Source organism: Camelus dromedarius, chromosome 17 (genome assembly GCF_036321535.1).
Source record: "Camelus dromedarius isolate mCamDro1 chromosome 17, mCamDro1.pat, whole genome shotgun sequence".
In the NCBI taxonomy this organism is placed as follows: domain Eukaryota; kingdom Metazoa; phylum Chordata; class Mammalia; order Artiodactyla; family Camelidae; genus Camelus; species Camelus dromedarius.
In genome coordinates this window covers 7,858,975-7,877,071 of record NC_087452.1, presented here as the reverse complement: position 1 = coordinate 7,877,071, position 18,097 = coordinate 7,858,975, and the positions used below count along the sequence as shown (strand labels likewise).

At 40.9% G+C, this 18,097-nt stretch overlaps 1 protein-coding gene across 21 annotated transcripts in view; it reads left to right on the top strand.

The window, feature by feature from the left end:
- Positions 1 to 18,097, top strand: part of GRM7 (glutamate metabotropic receptor 7) — a 770,235-nt gene that overhangs the window by 455,094 nt on the left and 297,044 nt on the right. For all 21 annotated transcript variants that reach the window (XR_004142565.2, XR_004142567.2, XR_004142566.2 and 18 more), the window contains one exon: positions 12,075 to 12,215. Coding sequence is in view for 7 of the 21 variants with exons in the window: in XM_010984985.3 (XP_010983287.1) it covers positions 12,075 to 12,215 (141 nt within the window). In the remaining 14 variants the exon portion in view is untranslated. The remainder of the gene's footprint in view (positions 1 to 12,074; positions 12,216 to 18,097) is intronic.

Here is an 18,097-nt window from a genome sequence, read left to right as displayed (position 1 = left end):
GGAAAATTTCCTAGCAGGTCCTCAGTGACTGTCTTTCATTTCATATGATCTTCTCCAGCTAGGTCATAAGGCCAACTGCCTATGGAGAACTTACTTCTAAGTTTCTTCCTGGATATTGAGAAAGTATAGAAACCAAGACGGTGTCTTAGATTTCAGGAGACAAAGAAAAGGAAATCTGGTAGATGACTGATTCTTGAAGTTCTGGTTTAAAAAAAAAATGATAAAGAAGGAACTGTCCTGAGATCTGCTAATCAGAAGGCAGCAGAGGTGTGATACCAGGATGTGTGTTCTTTGACATGTACAGACTTTCAACCTAGTCCTTTCCTCCTACCAGGAAGCCTCCTGGGGCCTAGTAGAAAATCATCGAAAATTCTAAACTCTTGAGAACTATGGGAAAACTTTATAATGTGAACAATAAGATCAAGTCGATGGCACTGACCGACCAACAAACAATGTTTGCCGCTCACCCTGCTCTTCTTGGCTTTCCACAAAGACAGCCCTACTATCTACCACAGTCATTTCATGAAAATAGTGAACAGGTTATATTTAGCAAAAGCACCATATGTTTTTCCTTAGTATCTTCCAAGAGATGTTATTGGGCTGGGAGTTCTTTGCGAGGAGAGAACAGTGTTTTTATGTCCAATATGTGAAATTCATGAAAAGCATTTAGGCCAAGGCTTCAGGCACAGTAGCCGCTTATTTAGTATTAGATTATGTTATCACTAATTTATTTGCATACTCATACCAGAATAGTATTTGATATATAGTAAATTCCCAGGAATAGTGTCTTGAAAATATACAGTCATATCAAGGATGGCGCATAAATTTATCTTCAGAAAAGCCAGATCAACATTGGTGTTCTAAAGCACTAACTGTAAGGGGGCTGGAGACCTGACTCCTTAGGGCTGATTATCATGATTGATTGTTGCTGCCTCCTGTGGCTGCAGATGCAGGAAGTAACGGCATGAGTATGTTTACTGTGCCTACTTTGCGTAAAGCCGTAAATAATAGATTCATGGATTACATTTGTGAAAATATGTTATGTGTGGAAGCAGGAATTAGCTTAGCTTGGAGGATAACTGCTCTTCTGCAAAGTTTTACTACTTACAAAAGACTGAATAGTATGTGGAATGGACATATATTTTGGTGATATAAATTTATATAGTATATATACACATCTGTTTTTTATACATATGTGTGTTCTTTATATACATGTCACATATGGCTATATGTAAAAAAATAGAAAACATGGCTGAACTAAAGTAAAATAAACATCATCTACCCTCTAGTAATAAGACTATTAATATTTGATAAGTATATATATATTTAAGTATATCCATATGATCAAAGTATTGTTAATTTTTTTAATGTAACACACTAAAATGAATTCCTGGTTCCTGGGTATATTCTTAAAACTATACTCTTCTGTCAAATTCTAATGACTGCATACATTGCAGCTTATAGATATTTTATATCTTTATAGATGTATATTATTCAGTCAGGCATTTGGTGCGTTTATGATGATTTTAAGTTTTCATTGTTATATATAATGCTCAAATCTCATTTTCATAACTACTTTAAAATATTCTATTATAGATTTTATCAAACATGCCTAATAGAAGAGAGAATCGTATAATAAACTCCCAGCTTCAAATGCTATCACTATTTTGCAAATCAGCTGTCTCCTCTGAACTTTTATTGTGAAGAGACGATTCAGATTGAATTCCAGACATTATGTCTCCCCACCTAAAATATTTCAGAATGCATTTCTAATTGATAAGAACCTATCATTTACACATTCACTGTGCTATATCTCATCTGATAAAATTAATAATTCCTGAATATCACCTAGCACTTTATATATCTTTTCTAAACCATGCATATACTTACTACATTAAGATAAGTATCTTGAAGTAAAATCACTAGATCAAGGAGTTTGCACCTTTTTTTAACGACTTTTGATATGTAGTGCCAGTATCTATCATGTTCAAGACTGGTGCAGCCAAGACTGCACAAATTTAGCATCGTGATTCTTACATTCCTTCTTACTGAGGAGGAAAGAAAGATACGGACATTTGGGATGTCTTGAAAATAACATAGTATGGATGGAGGAAGGGGGAAGACGAAGAAGGCAGGAGTGGAGAAAGGCAAGAAACTACAGTAGTGACAATAAAAACCCAAATTCAAGAGTGATTTTGTAACCTTAGTGATCAGTGCTTTTGAGACAGGCTCTTTACCAAGGTTCTACACAGGAGAACGTCGACGCAGCAAAGGCAGGGTTTCAAAGTGAGCATCGTAATGGGGGTGGGGTAGCAGGAAAGAGAGCCAGAGGCTTCCCCCACGCCCTGACCCATGACCCATTTCACACTCTGCAGAAGCAGCCTGTAGCCTCCACGTCTGTGGTTTCTTCGCATGTCACCTCCTAAAGCATCCACTAGAGGGATGGCATTCTACCATTCATCTTTACTGAACTGTGCCTCCTTAGCTGCCCCTAAACTTAGATACATGTTCAGGCTGTCAGTTTCTCATGGCTGCACATGGCATAGGAGGACAGCAAGGGGCTTTGAAGGATGGAAGGCGGTTACTTTCCTGTGTCTGGAACTGATACTAAAGCTGCGTACAGTGACAAGAGGAAAGGAAACTGCATTTACTCAGCAGCTTTAACATGTTAGTTAGTTTAGGCTTAGTATTTTTTGTATATATATATTTTTATTGAAGTATAGTCAGTTTACAATGTTGTGTCAATTTCTGGTGTAGCCTTAATATTTTTCAGTCTTTACATCCATCTGTAAGGAAGGTACTACCATCCTCATTTTATAGATGAGGAAATGGAGGGTCCCCTTTAAGTCTTTCCTGGAATAAGTGAATGAATGAATAAATGAGGAAATATATAGTTCATCAACAAAATAGAAACAATAGAAACCTAAGAGATCGATTTAGCGTAAGTTAAATAAAATAGCTAGTAGTTGGCAGAGCAATGATTCAAATTCATGTCCCTCTGACTTCAATGCCAGGTTCTCCATAACTGAGTATTTCATTCATAGTCCCTAGTGTTAAAGTGCAAATTTTCCCAGATTTCCTCATCTTGTTCTTTCTCACCTTACATGTGTGTCTGTGTTAATTTTCTACTAGTTTAGTTAACATTTATACTCTTTTTACATGCTATGCATTGTTTGAAACACTGCCTGTCTCCTCACACGGAAGCCTGACATCAGTCCTGTGGAGCAGATGGTATCATCATCCCCATTTTATAGATGGAGAAACTCAGACCAATTAGCTTATTTGCTCAAGGTTATCTAGCTAGCAAGTAACAAAGTCAGGAATTGAACCTGAGAATTCTAGTTCCAGTCTGCTTTTAACCATTTTAACTATTAAACTGTCAATTTAACATGGGCTGTTTATACCCATATACATTCACATATAAGTGTGTTCAGATTGCAGAAAGTGCCCTTCTGTTTCCCAGGCAGCTTAGAGGAATGAAAGATGGCAGGCGTTCTAGCATTATATAATATGCAACAGCCCTTTGGAGGCATTTTGTGGAATAATATTGCAAACATTATTCCGTCTGCCTCATCCACATACACTCCCCATGGGATTTTTGTTCTTTGTGGAATAATTTCCATTGCAATAATTCTTATTTGTTTTCTCAAAAAATAATGGCTAGTTTCCACAATCTCATCAGTAGATACAGCCAGCAAATTTGTGGGTGCATCTGAGATCCTAAATTTGTCCCAATTGATCAGTAATGATCTTCTTGCCAAACTGATTTCCATGTCTCCAACTTCAATTTACTTCAATAAATGTTTACAGAAACTTGAATTGGGAAGGCGGAGATGAGTAGGGCAGTCTTTGTCTGCCAGGGAAACTTCAAGTTTCTGGAGGGAAGCCAACGAAGAACCAACTGCCCTCAACAGTGCCCACAAGCAGGCAGGGCAACTACAGAGGGTACCCGGGAACACGCCATGTGGTACCTGAACCCAATGCAGACATCCTGCTGCAGGTGGCCTCAAACCAAGGCTAAAGGATCCACAGTTCCTACAATTCACCCTCTTGTAGAGACTGGAAACCCCAAATTCACTTACTATGGTTAAATCCGTGCAATGCTTCCAGTGTTTCTTGTGGGCTAATAGAATGTCAGATTTCTCACTGGGATCCAATTTGATCATTATACAATTAGGTTGGAGGAGGTCACTAAGAGGATGTGACCTTAGGTTGACCCTCAAGCTGGACCCAGGCGATCAGAGGCTCTTTACCCTGTCCCCTATTCTTGGAATGTAAGTTCTGCCCACCTTTCTCATGGTGGGAGCCATCTTCCAGGAAGTAGCCTTGAGAAAGTAAGGTGCTGTGGAGACCATCTGGATAGTATAAGGGACTGAACCCTGTTAAGGTCTGTATAATAACTTTTTAAGATTCTAGCAGGCAGTCATGCAAGATCAGCCTTGTATGTGAGTTCTCTTGCTTATTATAACTGCCAAATACCAATCTAGAGTGTTCTGTGTCTTTCTTGGGTGAGTCCTTGCCCTCTGGGTATGGGAGCTAGTTTCACATTTCCCAGGGAATTCCGGAGTCTGTGAACCAACAAATTATCCAACGGGATGATATTTATTAGATTATTATTAAGAGGGCAGTGTGTCCCCAGTGATTAGAAGTGCTACCTTTATTCTCTTATATATGAAGTACTCATGTGCATTTGGGTTTATTTCAGGACTTTGTTTTATGCCAATGGTCCATTGATCTCCTTGGTCTTGTGTCAAAATTACCCTTTTCATTCCGAGAGATTTATAATCTGTTATCACAATATCATAGGATTTGTCCTTTTCTTCTTCATTCCCTTCCTCAACATCTCCAAACACTCAAGCACAATGGCTCTTCTTTTTCAGAGTTCTCTTGGGTTTTATATTTTCTCCATATGAACATTAAAAACAGCTTGTCTATGTCTAGAAAAAGAAAATGTTAATATTTTCTCTCAAGATCACAGACAACTTACAAATTAGCTTCAAGGGAATGGACATAAGGGAAACTTTAAAAGTCTAATGAAAGACAAAAGTCAACTTAATGAAGTGGAAAGATACAGCTTGTTCTTGGATAGGTATTTTTTGGTAGTTATTTTAGTTGTGGCTGTCTCTTGTGCACATCTTTTAAATGATTTTGTTGGTGGATGTGAAAATAGATGATTCTCTTCAGTTTTATATCTTGCTGCTTTTCCAACTTTCCTTCCTTGTTGGTATTATTTTCAAGGACATAGTCTTAGGGGCCTAAGATAATATTTTTCATTTCAGTAGCACTTGTATATCACTCCAGTTGCAGCCAAGGTGTGTTAAAGGGAGATGCATTTCTTGGTGGTAAAAAGCTCAGTGTCTACCGTGACAACCACACACGTCTTACAAGTGAGAAAAGCAGCTCAGGTGGAACCTGTCAGAGATGGTAGGGGTGGGTCGGGGGGATACTGTGAGCAGAAGAGCTCAGGCCTCCTGAAGGAGCAGAGGAAGAGGTGTTTTTCAGCACCTGCTGACGGCTACCATGTGAGCATGGAGTCTGTATTCCCAGACCATCGATCTTTACAAGGGAAGCCAGAAATCTGGAATTACAAGTGAAATCCTGATTTTTAAAATACTCTAGGGCGAAATAGAACAAGTCTCTAGATTAAATATACTCCACCAGCCATCAGTGCCTCATATCTGAGAAACAATTGACATCATTCAGACGGAAGAGAAGCTGGAGAAAGGGATACAAACAGAGGGCGGTTTACTTGTTACAGTTGTATTTGTTTCCTGGAGCTGCTACAACCAATGACCACAAGCTTGGTGGCTTAAAACAACAGAATTTTATTCTCTTACAGTTCTAGAGGCTGGAAGTCTGAAATTAAGGTGTTGACAGAGCCATGTTTCCTTGAAGGCTCTGCGAGAGGATCCTGGCTTGCCTCTTCCGGCTCCTCGTCCCTTGGCTTGTGGTTGCATCACTTCCGTCTCTGCCTCCATCTTCACACGACCGTGTCTGTGGCTCTCTCTCCCTGTGTCTCTCCTCTGTGCATCCCTTTTAAGGATACTTGGCAGTGGATTTAGGGCCCACACAGATCACCCACCATGCTCTCATCTCCAGATTCTTAACGACATTTGCAGTATGACTTCTTATTAGACGATATCCATATATCTTCCCAGTAAGGTCATACTCACACATTCAAGGGGTTAGGAAATGGACACATCTTTTGGGAGCCACAGTTGAACCCACTACAATGAGTTAGAGAAATAGAAAAGGACATGAAACAAGTACCTGCTTTCAAAATGTGTTTTTCTGATTTACCCACATCTCTGCAGGAGGGAGGGAATGAGTTTCCCACTGCTTCTCCTCATTAAAGTCTGTCTCCCAGCCCCCTCCCTTTCCCTTGTCTCCTCTCCCCTCTTCTCTCCTCTCCTTCCTTCCTTCTCTCCCTCCTCCTTCCTTCTCCCCCCCCCCTTCCTCCCAACTTCTCTCTCTTTCCCTCTCTCTCTGGTCCCATCTGTCTTTTTTCTTCTTCATTTTATTCATTGATTCCTTCATCTATTCTGCTAGCATCACATCCCTATGGTGGGCCAGGAGCTGTGTTTCTGGGTCCTGATTCCATCCTTCCCGAGTCAGAGGCAGACCAGGAAGAGCTGAGAGCCTCTCCCTTATGGGCTAGTGAACAGGAAGTCTTGGGTCTTTCCTCGGGTGTAGGCTGACAGGGATCTTCTCACCCGCAGCGCATGACTTGTGTGCATAAGGCAGCAGCCAGGGCTACGGATCACATTCTGATGCCTCCTGAAGCTCCATTAGTATCTGCCAGCCTCCCTTCACCCTGGCCGAGCAGGCAGCTGTGGCCTCTGACCCCCTTTCGACACTCTGATAGTTTTCCTTTCATCCCACACACTTGCCAGAACTTGCTTTCTTCTCAGCTGGAAAGGTCACCTCCCACACCCACCACCTGGGATGAATTATGTGTCTATTGATTTGCACGCCCTTGTCTCGAGCAAAAATTTCAGGAGTTTGAGGGCAGCAACCCCAGTTAAAAGCAAAGAACCCGAGAAATGTAGTTTTGTAATAACCAGCTAAAACACTGCTTCTTATTTCTATGCTGACCTCAGTTTACTTCCAAGATTATAGGGAAATCATTCAACATGTACCTGATGGGAGATTTGCTTTAGAATTGCCTGCAGATTACTTTCTAAAATTAAAATCATCTGTCCAACAAAAAGAACACTATAATACTAAGAATTTAATCAGCGCTACATGAAAGAATGACCTTTCTCCTTTAACATAATTCTTATTCTGCTTCCTGTGACCTCAAACCCTCATCTTGGTTCCTTGGGTTACATTTTAAAACTCAGAAAATGTAACTCATAATAAAAGGATGTGTGTTCAGATCACTTTTCTTCTGAGTTCTAGTAGAAATGAGAAGAAAATATCAATTCACTGTAATACACACAGACACACACCTCTAGACAGATATTAGATGAGAGTTATTCTAATTTCTGCTTCTATCTCGGACTCTGTTGCACCTTGGTGACTGTACATCTTGTATTAAATAGCCTATTCCTTATAAAAAACAGATAAAAATAGATTGAAAAAACAGATAAAATTGCTAGGCTATAGAAACTGTAGCGAACTTGGGAAAAAACAAAAAGACCCAGATCTGAACTTCTTCTGTGAGCCCGGCCTCCGTGCCGTCAGCTCTCCAGATGACTGGGATGCCCACCCAGTGGTGTGACTCTCTGCTCTACAGGATGGGGGCAAACACCAGGAGCTGGAATTAGCCAGACTTGGGCCCAGATTTCTCTCTGAGCCTTTGTTTCTATCTCTAAAGTATGAATAAAATTTGTACCTACTTCCTAGGATTTTTATGTGACACTTAATGAAAAAAAATGCATATATAATGCTTACTATTTTTCTAACGTAACTATTGGTACAGCTTTTTATATGACCAAATAGAAATCTGTCTGACCTCAGGACTTCTGACAACTGCTTGGAGACGAACATCCATTCATTGGATAAACGTTTATGCCATTGAATTATTAGAATTTTAGTAACAATACTGGGTTGCATATTTATAGAAGATGGGCTATTTATATGCATTCATTTTGGAGGCCCAGTTGTCCTGGGATATTCTGTAATGCTAGAGTGACTTCAGTATTCCTAGCATATGCTGTCCCATCTGAATAAATGCCAAATCTCTGCCCATCCCCACTCCCAGTTAAATTATGTTTCCCTTTTTTCATCAGTGCAGTAACTCCCTCCAGGAAGCCCTTTCTGACTCCCTAACACAGTTCTATCTCTGTTCTCCCAAGACACCATGTAACTTTCCTTCATAGAAGTGATCACAACTGTAATTTTATATTTATTTAAATGATACTTTTTCAAGTCTTCCCTACCAGGCTGGCTCTAAATCCCACGTGGGGCCATGTATGTTTTATTCCCCAAGTTTGTGAGTGCAGAGAACAATGCCTGTCACAATGTAGATGCTCAGTAAATATTAAACGGATGTGTGTGTTTATTGAAGAATCGGCAGTCCATATTTTACTTTATAAGGCACAATGCTGAGTGGTTTACCAATAATAGTTCGGTTAATCCTCTTAACAACCCTATGAGGTAGGTATTAATGTTAACTCCATTTGACAAGGAAACTTGAGTAATCTGCTCAGGTTCATGCAGTTCAAACCCGCCATTGTGACTGTGATGTCTAGTTTACCACCACACGGTGTGGCTTTTCTACCGACAGGAGAGTTCAGATCTCCAGGAAACTACCCAAAAGCCAATGTATGCTATGCTGGTACCTGGCTGAGGGCTCTGAGTTTCCCCTCAAGGCCATGGGCCTTCAGAAGAGGTAGTGAAGACACGAGGCTATTTCAGATTATCTTCTTAGAAACACTAAAACATTGCACCAGGATTGAAATTCCTCGGCTGGGGAGCCCAGAATGATAACAGGAGACAAAGGGGGAGGAACACAGCCTTTGAGGCGGCAAAGGAGCCCCAAGCCACAGTGTTCAGGGGTGTAGAAATGAAGTGAACACACACGGAAAATTCACCCGCGGGTCACAGGATGCCAGGCAGAGCTCCTGCCATACGGAGCAGGGTACTGAGCAAAGTGAAGACCCTCTCATCCGAACCAGGGCAAAAATAAGAGGCTGAGAAGGTAACGATGCTCAGATTTAACAAATCGGGCTGGAACTGCTTAAATCCCACTTGCGGAAGCTCAGGATTTGCTCTAGAGCCCTGCTTGTCAAAGTCTGGGCAACAGAAGCATCACCTGGGTCTTGTTAAAAACTCAGGATTCGAGAAGCCCGGCTTCTCAGAGCACGCGCTGCTCGCACAGCAGCTGGGGCTTGTAGAGGAAGTAGCCGCTCTGGTCCCGCCCCGGAGCTCCGGAACCAGAACCTGCGGCCAGTGGGGTGCCCGGGAAGCTGATGCGCGTGCCTTGGGGAAGTGAAAGCCGTGTCCAGCCTACAGGTGAGTCCCTGCTGCAAGGAGGAGAGGAGGAGAAGGCAGCTGAGAGTGAACTAGGTGTGTGAGTAAAAGACAGGGGTCCAGACGAGGAAGCCTGCCGCTCACCCCCTTCCTGCTCGGTGCAGGCTTTCCGGAAGCCTGTTGGTTCTCGCTTAGAACAGGAGGAGGTGCCTGCTGCGTTAGCTTCCTTTCCACGCTTTCAAATGCGCCGCCGTCTTTTACCTGCGTCTTAGTTAGCTTTAACGCCCTTCCTTCTTTCACTAGCGTGTTTTTGCATTTTCAGCAGAGGATGAAGAGAGAGTTGTTTTGAGGTAATTAACTTTTTCTGTGAAGATGTTTCCTCCTGAGCTGGGGGGTGTATGTATCGGTGCTACAATTTGAGCCGTTTTCCTAGTTGTTACTCTGAGTCTGGCTTGAGGTTAGACCCGTGGCATGTGGCCATAGAGTTTGTATCTGTTTGTGTTTTGTCGAGGCTGCTTCTTCCATAAGCGTGTGCTGTTTGGGTATCGCTCAGAGAGGGGTTCAGGGTGCGGTGATCATGAAGGAGTGTTTCTGATCTCCGTCGCTGCAGAAGGAGCCGCCTCACGTGTTAGTGATTTAAGACTTATTAACACGGCTTGCAATCGGGGCTGGTCTCAGCTAAGTGGTTCTACCACAGTCAGCTGGACGGCTGCAGGGTTCACAAAGGCTTTGCTGACAGGGTTGGGGTCCGGCTCGACTCCTCCCTTTCCACGTGATTTCACGTCCCCGAGCCACTCCTCTTCGAGCTGGTCGCTGGATTCCAATAAGGAGTCTCCCCACGATGAGGTACAGTGAGCAAAGTGTTTTCCAGCCTCTGCTTGCATTGCACTTGGCGTTGTCCCATGAACAAAGAAGCAGCTTAAGTCAGAGGAGGCCACATAAGGGCGTGAAGGAAACACAGTCCATTAGGAACCCCACAGTTGCAGTCTATCACTGTTGCTTTTTTTTTTTCCCCTTGTGATGAGGGCGAGGGCAAAGATGGAGAAAAAAGTGGAAGTTAATTAGTCACCAGGTGTGAGTGCTTGCGTGCATATACATGACCAAATGCATACATGTAGTGTTCCCAGAAACGCTGGGGAGCTCTTCTATCTTTTCCCCAAAGATTCCCCTTGATTTAGGCATTGTTACTCTCCTGAACAGACGTCTGGAGGCAGGGATGGGGGAGAACAGTGAGGTGGGAGGAGGGCTTTCTGCCAGACTGACAGATCAGTCAGTACTGATATCAGTGTGAAATCAGATACTACGGCTGAATTACTCTCAAACCAGTTACTGCAGGGGATATAAAAGGGTATTTGCCTGGATGCCAGGTCAAGAATCCTGTTCTTGGAAATAATCTAAGAGATATAGAATATTCTGTTTCCCCTAAAATGTTAGATGATGTCCTGTGCTTTATAGGTTTCTTTTTTTCTTTTTTCTTTCTGTCTTACTTACTTATTTCAAATTTTGTGACTATATGTCTGTTGGGCTGTGAATTCGGTGCTGGGAAGGTAGTGGTGAATAAAATTAATCTGATGTCCTCTTGTGAAGTTGAGAGTTGGGAGCTGTTTTTCCTCATGGCCTTAAATAAGGTTAAGGGGAAATTTTGAATAATTGAAATCATGTGAAAGCAAGTCCCTCTTCTTCTGGTTCTTGCTATGGCTACAAACAAGGGGCTGTGAGGCACGCAGGTGGCGTCATCTTCATCCTGCAGGTAAATGAAAGATAAGAAAGGTCCAGCGCGTACTTGCGCATCTTGCCATGACTTAGTGAGACGAGTGGAGCTGGAATTCAAGCCCAGGCCTTGTGATGTTGAATCTGTTCTGATCCCCACAGGACCTCTGACTCCATTGGAACATTTAAGGCTACACCATCCTAAAGAGGTAGCTAGAGGTTTCCTGGGGATTTGCTCTCTTGAGTCTGCTTGTCTTAAATTCTATATGAACAGCAGTATGCTTATGTTGGGGTCATACCTATGGCCTCTTCAAAAACTTACTTTCCTTTTGACTGGAAAGTCAGTTACATAATGGGTCATTATTAAATGCCAGAGGCTTCTTAAAATGATAATCATGGGTCAGTAGCTCACACAGTTAGGGATGCAGAATACAGGATAATGGTTGGCCTTGGACACACTATTATTTCTTCTAAGGCTTTTTTTTTTTTTCATCGGCAAAATGAAAGTGATAGTAACTACCACATAGGCTTGGAGGTGAATGGGGGAAAAAAAAGAATCCATGTGAAGCAGAATCTGGTCAATAGTGAGAAGCACTGAAATTATCACTTATTATCTTGGTGATGATGAGGACACTTTGTCCCTGGTCACTAGAGGCACATGGCATGCTGTGATCGTTGTGTCATTCCTACGGTCTCTAATGAAAATGCCACTTGTAGTCCACACATCTACCTGACAGACTGAACTAGGAAGTTCGCCATAGGTTAGTAGGTAGCATTAAAAAATTTTTTCTTTCCTTCCTTCCTTCCTTTTTTGTTTTTTGTTTTTTTGATTGACACAAAAGAGCAGCCGGTCTACTAAAACAAAAACCATCACTGGTATTTTTATTTCCAAACATTCCAGCAGCAGTGCCCTGTAAGCAATGACCTTTTCATTTAACTCTGTTTAGGGTTTGATGCCTATTTTACGTCCCGCACGCTTGAAAACAACAGAAGAAACGTATGGTTTGCCGAATACTGGGAGGAAAACTTCAACTGCAAGTTGACGATTAGTGGGTCAAAGAAAGAAGACACAGACCGCAAATGCACAGGTAATTTCATTCTCGTTGTCCTTCTCCTGTTACTCTGCGTGGCCAGCATTGAAATGTCTGCAGAGCTGACAGAAGGAAGCTTGGCTGGAGACAAATTGGAAAAGCAAATTGAATTTTACTGGATTGTTCAGAAAATGGAACAGGAGCCTAAGTCCTGCAGGACAAGGGGAGTACAGACAAGAATGTATTATTTTCTGCCTGTCCATCTAGCAGTAATTGACAGTTTTCATTGATTCCTTGAATTCAAAAGAGGTCATGTTGTCTTGAATGCTCTTGCTGATAAATATTAGTTCATGTTGTAGCCAGGAGGATGAAGTCATTTTCATGTGGGCCAAAATCTCTGGCAAATTCCATATCAGTATCAGATTTAAGTATTACCAATGGACAATATATTTGCTGAAGGAAACAGAGTACTTGGGTTTAGAGTAATGAGCATTCTAATGGGTTTTCATAGGGTCCTGGTTAATAAGTCACCTGCTATTTAAAATACACTTTAAGATACTCACTTCACTGCCTGTGTAACCTTGCATAAGTATTCCAAATAAAAAACACTAGTGTGTATGCCATGTATGTATATGTGTGTGTGTATGTGTTCGTGAGTATGTATGTCTATATATATTTTTATATATGCAGTAATCAGAAGGCAAAATTACATTTATTCATTGATTTATTCACACATATTTACTGAGTGACTCTTTTCTGCTAAACACTTTGCTAGGCACCACTGATCTGATGGTGAGCAAACCAGATAAGGACCGTGCTGTCGTGCTGCTTAGAGTGTAGTGGGAGAAAAACCAACATTATTCTAGTGATCTTTCTATGAATACATAATTATAAACTACAATGCATGTTCTGAGGGCTGTAAGGGCATATAATCAAGACACTTCACTCTTACTGAAGCAGAAGCCATCTCCAAAGACAAGCAGGCATTGGCTGGTTAGGGATGGGGAAGAACAGAAGGGGGAATTTCTGGTAGAGGGATAGCATACTCAGGGCTTGTAGCAGGAAAAATTATGGTACCTCTGAGGATGTGAAAATCAGAAAAACATGAAGTACAGAGACTAGGACAAATGTGTGAGCTCAGGATGCAAATATAGAGATCCGGGCAAAGAATACACCATGATGGGACATACGTGAATTTGGTCTTTATCCTGTAGGTACTAGAAATTGTGCGAGGGTGTACGATGTTGTACCATCATATTACCTAGCCCTCTGTTAAATGGCATTTCCCAGCTTTATACTTCAGCCTTCAACATTTGCAATGATGACCTTGAGGTACCACGAAAACCTAAAATGTTTTCAATACAATCAGGAAAGCACAATTACGTTGGATATACTCATGTGTGCTTTGTCTTTGCAATGGAGGTCTTCAAATATCAGTCATCCAGACATTGTAGATTCACCCATTCAGTAAACATCTATGAGTGAAAAATAATGTATATAAAGCATGTTACTAAAAATGTCATGAATGATGTGAGGATGCTTTCATTTAGACCTTTTCCTTGAGGAGTTTTTTGTGAAGAAGGGAAGATGAGATATAAACAAAGATGTGAATAAAAATAATGATGCAAAATCAATATGATGCATAATTGGGTGTATAACTCAGTTAACTGGAATATCGGATTAACCAAACTCTCTGGACCGTACTATGTAACAATAGTGTTTTCAGTAATATGATCCTTGTAGTGTTGGATGAAAAAGAAAAAAATTAATTCAATGTTGACTAGACCTAGGTGACACAAAGCTTTCAAGTGGAAACTGAAAAATTAGTTTGACATCTGGATAATTTGTTTCTATGACAGGGGACATCCAAATGTACTAGGAGTCTCTAAATGATTGATGACAGTTTTTTTGGCTCTTTCTGGCATTTGGTGTTTTGTAGCGTCTGGAAGGTGGAATGAATTGTCTGGTGGCCATTAGGTTTGTTCTGTCTAAGGCCAGTCTCCTGTCTTTTCATGTACTCTAACCAGACTGTTTTATCTGTAGTCACATTTTAGTGCTGATCATGGAGCATTTGGGTTTCTAAAACCATAGAAGCTCACTATCAAAGCCTTACCTTTCAGATATGGAAGTGTTTGTGTTTTCATATCATGTTCCCTCCATGTGAAAAGTCTGTGCTCACAGTTACTAAATTACTTGTGGCCCCAAGTTATGTAAATGTCTTCTCCTCCCCCCTTTTCCTTCCTGACCACTTCCATTGTGGTAAGAGGTGCCCTGCTGAGTGTAGGCAAATACTGTTACTATCATTGTGTCTCTTGTTCTTCCTGGTATTGGATATAAGTTGGTAGGTGATCAGTTTTTTTTTTTCTTGTACTCTCTTTTTCCAAATTGCACTAAATTTGTTTTGGCTTTGGAAACATTCCCAAGATACAATTCTAAAAATCTTGACATTAGGTATAACCTCAACCTGAAAGTAGAAAAATGAGAGAAGACGTGCTGAGATTTACTAAACTATAGGGAAAGAAAAAGTGGAGAGAAATGATACATTGAATTGTATCAGTGAGATTTCTTGGGGTGAGAAATTAAGTTTTAATGAAGGAAAAGAATGACTGGGAGAGGAAAGGCATTGATGGACTTAAAGATGTGGGTGATGTAAGGGAAAGCTGCCTTGGTAACCAGATTTTGAAACATTAAAAGAATGGGCACATTGGGAGAAGCAACGGACGAGGAGCGAGTAGAATGGCATTGCAGACAGGTGGTTGGCAGATGTTTTGATCTGAGGACTGCAGAAGACAGCCCACATCACAGATCTCTCTCTGACTCGTCACTGCTAAAGAATAAGAAAGTCTAAAATATTTACTCCTAGGATTCGGACACAAGCTAAAATGCAAACTTTTTTGTTTTCTGGAATGTATAACCTTGTCAGTCATTATGAGCTATTATGTATTGACTCCAAGTTGACTGTCACTGAATCAGTCATCTGGTCCAACAGCTTTTGAAGATGAGGTGTAGGACCCTTAGCTATTTGGAGGGAGCAGATTCCCAGGGTCAGGGGAAAATAGTAAGTTCTAAAAGCCCAAGATGGTTTAAAAAAAAAGTCATTAAAGGGAGAATAATTGTTGAAAAAAATAAATATTCAACATGAAGTAAACTTTTTGTATACTTTACAGTTTATCATGGGGCTACATGTGCATGGATTCTTAGAGAAACTTCCTGAACAACCATGTAATCCTTATTGTATAAATTATCCATATGCATTAAAAAATCTCCTTCAGACAAAGAAAGCTACCACATTCTTCAATGTTTTAAGAACATCCCAACTTTCCTTGATACCCACTTCCAAGATCTCAACCTTGAGAGCTAGACATTCTTAATCCCATCTTCTCTAATGCTTGCCTAATTTTCATTGATGGAGATTGACTTGTCGGGGACCCATCCTGCTCATGGTTTATCTTGGCTGCTATACCCCAAGGGGCCATGCAGTTGAGCAAGTTTATTGGTGGTTTAAGCTTTGACAGAAAAAAAGGCAAATTCTATTTGACAGGTACTAATGCCATTCATGGTACTTCATAGTAGAGCTACATTTTCTCGTGAAGATAGTGGGAGCTACACACAGTCAGGTAAGCCTTTTTCATAGTTAACTGTAGATTATTTGTTGCTTATGGGGAGAAAGATCAGATGTGATTTTTTTTTTTTAGGCTGTCTTTATGCTTCCCCGCCTGCCCTGCTGGGTAAGTGGGTTCACCCTTAACTCTTACTAGTATGTCACTGACACCAAGACCAGTTTAGAATAGGATTCTTTGGGAATAATGGCTTTGTGGGGGTACCAAGGTCATGGGGAGAAGGAAAACATACAGATGAAGTGATGTCTCTGAAAAAGAGATTAAGTCCCTCTTGGAGTCAGGAAAGTCAGTCTACTAAAGTGGATAAAGCAACCAGAGGTTTTGGCAGGAAAGAGGGCTCAGCTAGGGCTATCCCTGAAGATCCCTGTGAGAGATGGAAAATATTATCTAACCTCTCTAAGCCTTTCCTTATCTTGGAAATGGGAGTAATAAAACTTCAGTTACATCCAAAGCTGTTGTGGGGATTAAATTAGATAACTCGGGTAGAGGACCTAAAATGACACCAGCACAGAGCAACGGCTCAGGGACGTACTTGTCTTCTCTTCTGGTCTGAACGCCATTACCTGTGCGGGTTTTATGAAGATCCTATTGCCTGCTGTCAGTCCTATGGAAAATCAGGGTGTATATCAAAGTCTAACAGGTAAACCAAGCCAGAGATTTGAATGAGTACATAAGTAGAGACAGGAACTTTTCAGTGGGGTGCACATTACACAGCAATGTACTAAAATATCAGAAAGTTTATCAACAGGCAGTGTGCAGCTTGAGGCTATGAATGGAGTGAAGTTCAAGGTTTAGGGAATTTCAATGCCATAACAAAGAGTGTGTCCAAGTTATTATTGGACTGTGGACCTGCTGAACACCTCATGTTGCAGCTTGTGTACCATTTTGTCCCTGATCCCTGTGTGGTTACTGGCACCCCCAAGGTCCTTGCTCCCAAACCCATTCTTCCAACTTAGAATAAGGCTCTGAGAATCTGAATGTGCTTGCCTATGGCAGTGCATAAAACTTGTCACCCTGTCCTATCGCATGGCTTAACACAGAACATTTGTCTAACTAATATCACTGACCTGCCGAATGCCACTTTGTGAATACTGTTTTCATCAGAATTAGCCCTTTGCTGAAAAGAAGGAACTCAGCATTTAGAAATCCATTATCCCATGAAGGGTCAGTTTGACTTTCAGAGATTTGTTTTCCTTTTTAGGTGATAGAGAATGAATAAACGGGTGACATGTTTTTTGCTCTTTTTTTTTTTTTTTGTAAAAGTCATTGTATTTCATCACTAGTGCTTTTAAGTCACACAATGAACATCCATCCAATTTTGATTTCAGCCCCCAGTCAATCAATATTTACTATGGAAAGATCCCAGGGACCAAAGAACATACTCTGGTAATGTCCAGATTTTGGAAAGTCAGTATCCTTAAGCTGTGTGGGTTTTTCTTTGTTTTTTGTTTTTAACACATCACTTGTCAAAGCCATTAGTTTAAGCAAAGATCACTCTCTTGGGGTGGCCAAAAAAAAAAAGCCTGTTAAGACATGCTGTTTGTGAATGAAGGGTATGTTTCTCAAGTCTTTCATTGTCACCTACGATCCAGGCCCATGCGAACCTGTATAATATATTAATAAACTATCAGTGCAAAGGAACTGAACTTAAGTAAGTCAAGTTCTTTGAGAGTATCTGTGCAGAAGGAATTTGACTGTATCATTAGTTTTCCCTGCCATTTTATTCTAGTCTGAATTGACCTTTAATTGTCATAGATGCTGTGTTGCGACACCTAATTTATTCCTCATGATTAAGGAATCCACATCAAAACATTACAGACAAATAACGTCTTACCCTTTGTGGCTTTAAGACATTTTGAAGCCGTTTTGATGAGAAGCAGTGTAAAATGCCTTTTTTACACCTTTGTGCTTTCTTAACCAGAGGTTCAGTGGAGATGAATTATGACTTAATCTGCATGGGACATCCATTATGGGATTGTGCATCAATATGGTTCTTTGTTAAATTTTTGATTCTCTGCCTCATCTCTAGACTTCAGAATCTTGGTTGATGTTTCTCTTGCTGTCATCACCCTTAAGCCTTCCCCTACCTCCCTGTACAATGACTGATTTCTGTCTGTGTGGAAACTGGAAATACGTGAGCCAGATTATTAGAATTTTTATTTGCTAGGTCATTCAGCCATTGAAAAATGAATGTTAAATAAGCATGAAATATCTGAGAATCGTCTCGGAAAGGCTAAGGTAGATAAGTTTTTGGATCTAATCCAGCATTTTATAGCAACTCTTTGGGTGAATTTCCTAATAGGATTTAGCTGGATAAAA